This window comes from Anopheles cruzii, chromosome 2, assembly GCF_943734635.1.
Source record: "Anopheles cruzii chromosome 2, idAnoCruzAS_RS32_06, whole genome shotgun sequence".
NCBI classification, from domain to species: domain Eukaryota; kingdom Metazoa; phylum Arthropoda; class Insecta; order Diptera; family Culicidae; genus Anopheles; species Anopheles cruzii.
The window spans coordinates 49,820,086-49,829,878 of record NC_069144.1 but is presented as its reverse complement, the minus strand read 5'-3'; the positions used below and the strand labels follow the sequence as shown (position 1 = coordinate 49,829,878).

Here is a 9,793-nt window from a genome sequence, read left to right as displayed (position 1 = left end):
CGATCGTGTACAAATATCTAATGCCTTTTCTTCTTCTTTTATTTTCCCATTACAGACCGCACATCCGCCGTCATCAGCCCTGTCTCTGGCATAGTTGGACGAGCAAAAAGTTTCCGTCGGCTCCCCGCGCGCCCACAACCAACTACTTCTCTCTCTCTCTCTCTACACTATGATTGCGCTGGTCGGACGACCGGAGCGAACCGCAACAACGTCCAAGAATCGTTGCAATTTGTCTTTGGCAGCAGATTTGCATACTTGTAGCCCAAACTTTCCCTAGAACGTCGGGGCGAACACGTTGCGACCGCGCTGGAGGAGAGATGCAAACACAATAGCGCAAAGTTTACCGTAGAACGAAGTTTTTTCGCTGGTCCTTCAGATCGTGGTACGAAACAGCAGAAAAAAGCCAAAAATCTGCTATGACAGGGTCTCAAAATGGTGCCGGTTGTTGAATAAAAAAAAAAGACATAGAAACACTGAACACATCAAGTCCAGGAGAGTTTAATGAAAAAAGTTGCCAACCGTCGCCATTACGCACATGCTGATAGAGGGAGGGTGGATCCTCGTGCGGGGTGGACATATCGGTCTTTTGATCGTAAATCACGGTCCAACCGAATCGCTGAACGATGTGATGCCTATTAATCACCGTCCCTAGGAGAGCGCTGTGATTCGGGTTGGACTAAGACGTGGAGCGGAACAGCTAGGTGGGGCGCCCGAAGGGAGGACAGATATCAATCAAGGGCACTTCGGAGCACCGTTTCGTGTATGCTTTCGTCTCATCTTATCATCGCAGCGGAAGGCTTTTAGCTTCCCAATGAAGAGTTTCACAACGTTCATCACTTCGCACTACTCACGGCTGTCATCATCGTTTTTAACCCGCGTGCCACAATCGCCTTCGACAGCACCGTCATCGTCCTCAGCGTCATTCTTCGGCTCATCTTCATCGATTCCGGGTAGTCGTAGAACGTGAGAGTCTGGATGCTGCTCCGTGAGAATGTGCTGGCGCGAGTAGCCTGTTCCAATCGTAACCTCATCCGTTTCGAAACACACAACCCTAAGCTGTAAAAGCCCGAAGGCTAAACTAACCCAGAATTTGCTAACCGCGAGCTCCTGCGGGGGTTGAACCTACTAGGCGCTTGGGCAACATAAAAGAGCCACGGCGAGCATCAACATCGTGCGGAAGCGAGCGCAGTGTGTGTTGTGGTGTTGTTGAGTGCCCACGCGCCTTAAGATGGGCAACAAATGTTGCAGCAAGCGACAGGATCAGGAACTAGCGCTCACCTATCCCGGCGGCTACAAGAAGGGCGAGAACAGCTTCAACTCGAACCTTTCCGGACCGAAGCACACTAATGGCGGTTCGATCGACTCACGTTACACACCAGACCCGAACCGGGGTCAGCTGATAAAGCACCCGAAGGGTGGCGTGGACATCATAAGACCCAGAACGACACCGCGTAAGTAATCCGCCGCCAATTGTTGACCAAACTTGCCAACCTTACAAAGTAAACTTTCTGGAAAATTGATTCCTAGAATCTGTCAGCGGTAATCTTATCAAAATCCCACATCGTTTACTGGACGACCGCAAAGCATATTCTTTGTTCGCTACCGGCTTGTAGTTTCCTTAAGCGATATTTTGTATCAGTACAGTCAGAGAGCGTCAGCACCGCTAGTTAGGGTCGAAGCTGTCTCAACAGCTTCTTATCTCCTATTTCAGCAATCAATGCAATGCTTCTTGTCGTGTAGAACGGTTCTCAGAAAACACTTAGGGCCAAGATTAACAGTAAGAGCCGACTTCGCGCTTATCGCGGTTCGGACGTGTTGAGCTAGATAATGGGGCAGCATCATCAATCGAATCAGCTCAACTAGAGGTCGTCCAGCGGCATATTGATTATTATAGAAGAAGCCCTAGCCCTAGGGCAACAAAAACTAGAAAACAACATTTTTCACGTCTTTATCACTATTTGATCATTATGATTCGATTTTTTAAATGATTTTCTTCTCGACACAGTCTTGCCTGGTCACAATACGCGACGGATAGTGGTGGCACTCTACAACTACAATGCTCGTGAGGAAACGGACGTCAGTTTCGTCAAGGGCGACCGGATGGAGGTGATGGACGACACCGAGTCCGACTGGTGGCGCGTAGTGCACCTGAAAACTCGCCAGGAAGGTCTTATCCCGTGGAACTTTGTCGCCGAAGATCGGAGCGTCAACAGCGAAGAGTAAGTTTTCGGGGTCATCTACGAACCCGCGACACGCGAATCCTTCAATGTTGTAACTTTCTGTCACTCGACCGTTCTAGTTGGTTCTTCGAAAATGTCTCCCGAAAGGAAGCAGACAAGTTACTGCTGGCGAACGAAAACCCTCGTGGCACATTCCTGGTGCGCCCGTCCGAGCACAATCCGAACGGGTTCTCGCTGTCGGTCAAGGATTGGGAGGAAATCCGAGGCTACCACGTGAAGCATTACAAGATCAAACCGCTGGACAACGGTGGCTACTATATCGCAACAAACCAAACTTTCCCCTCGTTACCTGCGCTCGTGATGGCATATTCAAGTGAGTCTGCAGTTCTGAAAGCTTCTCTGTTTAGCTTTGTAAAGCATGTATGATTTGTAACATTCTAACGAGATCATTTGTGTCCCTTTTTAGAGAATGCACTCGGCCTTTGCCACGTACTCTCGAGTCCCTGCCCAAAACCCCAGCCTCAGGTGTGGGATCTTGGGCCCGAGTTGCGTGACAAATGGGAAATTAATCGCAGCGAGATCCAGCTCATTCGCAAGCTTGGCCATGGTAACTTCGGCGAAGTGTACTACGGCAAGTGGCGCAACAACATTGAGGTGGCAGTGAAGACGCTACGCGAAGGTACAATGTCGACGCAGGCGTTCCTGCAGGAGGCGGCCATCATGAAGAAGTTCCGCCACAGCCGATTGGTAGCGCTGTACGCCGTGTGTTCGAAAGAGGAACCGATCTACATCGTACAGGAGTACATGTCGAAAGGAAGCCTGCTCGACTTCCTACGCACGGGTGACGGCCAGTTCCTGCAGTTTGAGGATCTGATCTACATAGCGGCACAGGTTGCGTCCGGTATGGAGTATCTCGAGCTAAAGCAGCTCATCCACCGCGATCTAGCCGCTCGCAATGTGCTGATAGGGGAGAACAACGTGGCGAAGATCTGTGATTTCGGTTTGGCGCGGGTGATAGCCGACGATGAGTACTGCCCCAAGCAGGGCTCTCGCTTCCCAGTGAAGTGGACGGCCCCGGAAGCGATCGTGTACGGCAAGTTCTCGATCAAGTCGGACGTCTGGTCGTACGGTATTCTGCTCATGGAGCTGTTCACCTACGGTCAGGTGCCGTACCCCGGCATGCACAGCCGAGAGGTGATCGAGCAGATCGAGCGGGGCTACCGTATGCCAAAGCCGACCAACCACCACCTGCCGGATGACATCTACAGTCTGATGCTGAAATGTTGGGACGCGATACCGGACAAACGGCCAACGTTCGAGTTTCTGAATCACTACTTCCAGAACTTTACCATCACCTCGGAGGTCCCGTACCGAGAGGTGCAGGACTAAGCGCCCTAGGCCGACCCCTGACCGGTCCTGGCGTCACGGTCTGCTCCTCCGGTAGAGGGGCAGATGCACAGGGTTAGATACGTAAGAGTCCTGTTCCCTCGCGTTGTAGATGTGAGACGTGGCGGAAAGGCACGCAAAGGTTACACCGGAAAACCTTGATCGTTTTCTCTCTACCTTCTTCCCTCCCTTGCTTTCTGTGTCGCCCGTTCAAGCACAACGGTTATTTGAGTTTCATTTTTTGCTCAATCCGTTCCACTTCAAAGTTCACTATTTGCTACTAACCGTGGAAACACCTGCGTATGAACCACTCGTTCATAACAACAGCAGCCGGTAGATGGCTATGTGCAAAGCAAGTGGATCTTCTCCTGTTGCCAATAAGTCGTGTGCGAGCTTCAGGTCAGGATAAGGTAAAATTCGACAGGCCACTCTTAGTGATCTTTTATGGTGTGTTTTAGAAACGCACACGCGTTAGCTCAAGAGGATTGCGGAGGTTATGGCTTATTGTCCCCAAAACACCGAACGAAGCACATAATTCGTACATGTACGTGCTTGGGGGATGGATTCTTTTTCCGTGGGCCATTAATTTTAATCACCCTTAAGCGTGCAGGATCTGGGAAGGAACATAGAAATTTGGTGTCGCGCCTGCGGAGAAATGGAAGAAGAATGAAATGAAAAGAGAAGACACGGACTGACATTTGTCAAATCCATCGTATTCATTAGGCATCAACCCGAGAGACTCCTCCCATATCCAACATAGTAACCGCGAGTAACGGCAAAAACAAAAATGTATAAGCGAAAAGGAAAGACAAGCTAAAAGAAAAATGTGCACGAGTGGTGTGTATGTCCGTCTGCAGGAACTTTCGGTGCGCCGATTAGTTTCTTCTGCTGGAGGATCGATTTTACATCCCCAGCAAATGCTAAGAAAATTATTGGCACAAAGGAAAGACGGAATGAAAAACCAAAGTTCAAATGTTATTCATCTAATTCTAATTCCCGTGTAATCGTGTAGGTTTTTGACATTTAGTTTTAACGAATACGAATACGGTTTTGGGCAGAGAGTTTTTGTGTACTATCGACAAAATGTAAGCCCCACTCTTTTGAAATCCTATTCTATGTAGCCACCGTCGCCAAGACAACGAGGATGGCGCGTAACGCGCTCGTATCATTAGCAACCCACGAAGCCAATATCAGCGTTAAATTACTAGCAAAAAGAGCGTTTACAGACAATGACTAAAGAACTCAAAACATGAAAATAACAACGGATAATCATCACACGGTGTTCGCGCCAAACTTTTGTTTGTCGTTCTATAGTTTTACTTTTCTAAGGGAAGCAAACAGTTTAAATGCAGCACAAAATCAAGTAAAATCAGATCGTAATAGACTTCACGCTGAAAGTGATATTATGATTTAAATAAAACGAAAGGGAAAAGAATAGAACTCAGCACTATCATCACGATCTTGCACAATCCCGCAAAATTCTGCTGCAAATGCAAAACCAACGTAGAAGGACGCGCTTCTGGACGCTGGAGCCAAATGTGTCTTCGAACTGCCATAGATATGCATTCAACTATCCATTTTCTTTGCAATTCTTGGTGCATTCCCTCTGGTTCTGGTGTTCATAATAGATATGCATTCTCTGATGGCGAGTGGTGTGATGTGCAATGCAAGAATATCATTTTTGACGCACTGCTCTTTTTCCTCTCCTCGTCATAAAAGCGCAAAACATAGACACAAAAATGTCGCAAAAAGAGAACAGTTTTTGGGGCATGAATTCAAAGAAAACAATAAAATAAACGGTGAAAATAGCAAAACCAAACAAACAAACGAACATAGCAACCCGATACTATAACAAACATGATGTGCATTTGGACCGGTTTCGGCTATCAGAGTGAAGATGCGTTGTGTGATGATTTTCGAAATGCGGTTCTTCTGATACAATTTTACCAAGAATGGCAGTGGCAACTAGGATGGACGAAAGGAGGTAAAACTCACAGTGACTCTCACTATTACACACCCATACATTCATTGACGAATAGACAAATTTGTGGAACGCGTAAAATAAACATAAGCATAAGCTCTAAATTAAATTAGCTATTTCAGCATAAGTTAATGGGATGAATGGAAAATAACTAGTGACAGGAAGACAGGAAGAAGAGTCTGGTGAAGCTAAACTATGTGAAGTGCAGTAGTAAAAAGAGAAGAAAATAAAGCAACGCATAAACGCAAATCATACCACGAAACAATACAAAAACAGTACACATTTTACGACTACATTATATTTATACCCCGATACCCCGACGCGGAAAGTGGATTGAATTGGAGCATTTACTGGCCGCCACTAGGATGTTTAGTCTCTTGTTTACACTACCCGCGTAGGTTGCCACTACTCCGGGAGTCATTTATAAAACAAAGAGAACAAACAGCCAACAACTTTCTTCTTTCACTCCGCCCAAATGAGAGAAGCTGATTTCATCTGCAGTTGGAAAGTTTTTGCGATATTTTAGAATGCCTCATGACAGGAAATGATGAAATTTTACAGCGGTACCTATTGTGTATATGCCCTGCGGGCACACTGCCCGTTCTGAGGGCGTGTGTTTTTTGACCCATGTTAGCTAAACGCATGCACCATGTCGCCTAACCCCGGACCGGACGTAACCAATCCTGAGACACCGAAGTAACTTTTAAAACGAAACCAGGCGCAGAGGTTAGGGTTGCAGTTTTATATTAGGAAAAGCATGGTGAACGGCGAACAGTATCGGTCCAACAGCAAAAGAACCTTGCAGGGTGCGTGATTTCTCTTCACGTAAAACAGGATAAAAAAATGAAACGAACAATTGTTGTTATATACTCTTTTAACTAATATAGTTATAGCCACTTCAGAAAACAAACAACACAACTTATCCGACCAACGGTGGCGGAGGACAACACACCAAAACGAAGGTATTTCATACTGAAAACGTTTCCAAACAATAAAACCAGCCAATTCCGCACGCGAAACCGGTGTATTGTGGAATTCTTCACGTGAATGTATAGGGGAAAGATGTAGAACCCAGAAACACAGAAAGTTATTCCATTGCCTACCCAACCCAACCTAATCAATACTTTGTACTTCATTCATCAAACCACAAGCATGCGAAACTAATGAACCGAGATAATACCAAAAGTAAAGTAACCAATAAAAGAAAATCTGAAAAAACTACTATTACTACCAATACTATAATTATAGGGAAACGATCGAGGTTCTAGGGGCGGATTGCGAGAGTTCCTTGTTTTTTAAGCCACAGCAGCATTTAGTTATCCGATTAGGCGTACCGTGGTTATAAAACCCAACTGAATAAAGTAAACTGATCGAAAGTTGAAAGCTGCGTTACGGAACATACTATGCTAAGCAATTTTATACAAAACACCTGATTGATACTAAATCCATCGTTCGGAACCATTTTGAACAGCTAAACGATACCTACAACCGCGTGACGGACAGTTGAAAGGCTGTAAAACATAACGCCGGTGACGAATTCTCCTACACAACTCGTGCAGTAGTTTGAGCCCAATGCGAAGGTTTTATTTTGAAGAAAACACACTCTCATGCTTCTGATGCAGGAAACACGTGGCCTGGTTTACGACCTTGAAGAAAGCAAAATGGCAACCAATTTAAGCATCTAGCATGTCACATGCTGGTAAGCATGAGCCCGTCTATTGTCGAAAAATTGTAATTTGCATGACCATTCTACGCCAGTAACGTGTAGTAGCTGTTAGCAGTAGTAACATTAGTAGCAAACCTTCGCGTGCGTGTGTGTGTATTTAAAGGTTTGCTCCACATCGCACAAGCCGAGACAAAGCTTAACTAAATTCTTTGTGCGCTGGTCATTGGGTTAAGGATATTGTGTACACATCGAAGCAAAAGCCATTTCTTCATCGTCGCGAATGGAGCACTTGTCCCTGAGAGGAGTTATCGTTGTAAGAATGTTTTCATCCTAATCCGAACGTCAGCGGTGGATGATCATTTAGAGATGAAGAAATTCAAAATCAATGTTTTAGTGGTGTGTTGTACGATATGCTAAGAACTTTCAAGAGAAACTCGACACTGGGCGAGACGGTGGAGGAAACATGGACGACGGAGGAGCCACTTTTAATCCGGAAGTCTTGGTAGGGACACGGGTACTAACTAACTGCTTAGCCGGTCAAAAGCAGGAGCTCTGATATGTGGGTGCGTGTGAGAAAAAGAGTGAGAGAAGGCAGACCAGCACCAGGGAGTGTCCACTGATCGATGCTAGAAAGGCAATAAAAGACGCATGGATCGACGGAACGATAAAAAAACTGACAGTAAAGTGAATCGGAAAAATCGATTAAAGCTTTGTCTATTTTATTATGTTGCCTTCACAACTGCAAGCTACTCCGAAACCTTTGGTCACCGATTTGAAATTGTGAAAGTATTGCTTATTTTATTCCTTCTTTTACCTCACGCATGCAGCATGCCATTAAACGTGTCTATGTCCACTATTTAAAGCACCTTTTTCGTTGAATTACGTTTTAGACGCAACTGCTTCGTAACGAAGCGAATAATCACACTTCTAACAGCGATTTTCTACTTTCGCTGCGGGGTGGGAATCTGAGCACCCGCCGGTAAAGTGTGCTGCCCATCCGTCCCAGATCGGTGAACGTAAGCTTACTGCGTTTGCTGTACACATTCAGATAGATACCAAAAACGACTATCAGTCCGGACCATAGGTATCTGCAAGAAAGGCGAATAGAATGCATGATTTGGCGTAATGGTTCAGTTCCTTGATCTTCACTTACTGCATCGTGAACGGTTTGCTGAAGAAGACAAACGATAACGCTATTGTGATTGCTTTCCGAGCAGTGGTGACTGTAGCAGCCAGTGGCGCTCCACACGTCCGTACTAACGTTAGTACGATCTGTATTCCCAAATACCCAGTAAGACTGAAAAGGAATCCGTATCCGTACGTCTCCACAGGGTGCTGGGCACAGAATACGACGCCCTTGTAGAGATGGCCCGATAGCAGCATGATGGCTGCTAGGTACACGAACCCTATTCCGTACGAGTAAATGACGACTTCGTTGTTAGGAGCGCGGTATTCTCGCATTGCCTTCTCTTGTACGTTGCCGATGGCCGCATCGCACAGCAGGGCCATCGATATGAGAAATACGCCGAAGGTGTCGAAATCGGGTTGCATCTGAGAGTCGGCCAGCGTGAAAAGGATCAGTCCGATGCACATGGCAAACGCGGCAAAGAAGTCCATCGGGCCGTGGCGCTTGCCCTGTATCAACACGCTGCCGATCAGTACCGGAATCAGCTTGCAGCACTTGAAGATGACTTGCGTAGGATAATTAAGATAGCCAACACTCGAGTTGGAAAGGCCCATCGTTCCGAGCGTCAGAAAGGCCAGCAGCGCATACGTTCGCATCGGAATGCACCGTTGAGCAGTCGTCCGTTCAATCGATCGTTCTATGTAACCGAAGGCGGTATAGTATGCGAACTGAATAAGCGTAAGAAACCACCCGTACGGGCGGAACCCATCCAGAGTGAATATCAGTTCCTGCATATAGCCGTACACAAGGTACAAAGCGAATACACCAGCGCAGCATAATAGAAACTGGGTTGTGCGATTATAGTGTGTAAGATCGAAGAATAAAATCTTGATCTGGCGCTCCGGAGATTCATCTCCACCCGTGGTGCGTGATTTCCGATTGGAATCTTTGTCGCCGACGTAGATCACTTCACTTTTGCCAGCTGCCATCGTGGCCCCCGGAATGTGCTTACGTACGCACTATTAAGCAAAGCCAACAACGAAGCCCATCGCTAGGGAACGTTATGAGGTCCGAACTGTGAGAATGGATTTGTTCGAAGAAATACTCATAATAAAATAGTGATTTCAAAAACAGCGCTCGTTTGCCGCAAACTTTGACTCGATCGATTGCGGCCGATGTAAACAAATGTCCTATCCAAAGGACAAATGTCAAAAACTGAACGAATCGCATGAGAGTTCGACAAACTGAACGAACCGACGGGAAGTTCGAAAATATGTTTTGTTTACAATCCTCGGTTTTGAGTAAAAAAGGGTTTTATTTAGTTTTACTGAAAAATCTTTCGAGATATTGATTGCGCTGAATCCATTAGTGAAATACGTTCTTGTGAAATGCATAGAATTGTTCATTTATTGTTACTCGCGAGAGCGCAACTGTCAGAGACTGCTTCGACGAAT

At 46.2% G+C, this 9,793-nt stretch overlaps 2 protein-coding genes across 2 annotated transcripts; one reads left to right on the top strand and one right to left on the bottom strand.

Annotated features, from left to right (window-relative positions):
• Positions 1-1,206: 1,206 nt before the first annotated feature.
• Positions 1,207-5,898, top strand: LOC128268672 (tyrosine-protein kinase Src64B). Its single transcript, XM_053005842.1, has 4 exons — positions 1,207-1,451; positions 2,006-2,219; positions 2,300-2,553; positions 2,647-5,898. Exons 1-4 carry the CDS (start codon positions 1,229-1,231, stop codon positions 3,567-3,569), a joined length of 1,614 nt encoding a protein of 537 aa, XP_052861802.1. The 5' UTR covers positions 1,207-1,228; the 3' UTR covers positions 3,570-5,898.
• A 2,047-nt stretch (positions 5,899-7,945) lies between these two features.
• On the bottom strand, positions 7,946-9,501 carry LOC128268306 (adenosine 3'-phospho 5'-phosphosulfate transporter 2). The gene is made up of 2 exons (XM_053005358.1): positions 8,367-9,501; positions 7,946-8,301 (listed from the first exon to the last, which is right to left on the bottom strand). Exons 1-2 carry the CDS (start codon positions 9,326-9,328, stop codon positions 8,133-8,135), a joined length of 1,131 nt encoding a protein of 376 aa, XP_052861318.1. The 5' UTR covers positions 9,329-9,501; the 3' UTR covers positions 7,946-8,132.
• Between the last annotated feature and the right edge of the window lie 292 nt (positions 9,502-9,793).

Excerpts from the sequence above, each read along its gene's own strand:
- LOC128268672 (XM_053005842.1), top strand. The coding sequence starts at position 1,229 with ATGGGCAACAAATGTTGCAGCAAGCGACAGGATCAGGAACTAGCGCTC. Across the intron at positions 2,220-2,299 it reads CGGAGCGTCAACAGCGAAGA|TTGGTTCTTCGAAAATGTCT; the intron begins GTAAGTTTTCGG and ends CGACCGTTCTAG. Across the intron at positions 2,554-2,646 it reads GCTCGTGATGGCATATTCAA|AGAATGCACTCGGCCTTTGC; the intron begins GTGAGTCTGCAG and ends GTCCCTTTTTAG.
- LOC128268306 (XM_053005358.1), bottom strand. The coding sequence starts at position 9,328 with ATGGCAGCTGGCAAAAGTGAAGTGATCTACGTCGGCGACAAAGATTCC. Across the intron at positions 8,302-8,366 it reads AGCAAACCGTTCACGATGCA|ATACCTATGGTCCGGACTGA; the intron begins GTAAGTGAAGAT and ends CCTTTCTTGCAG.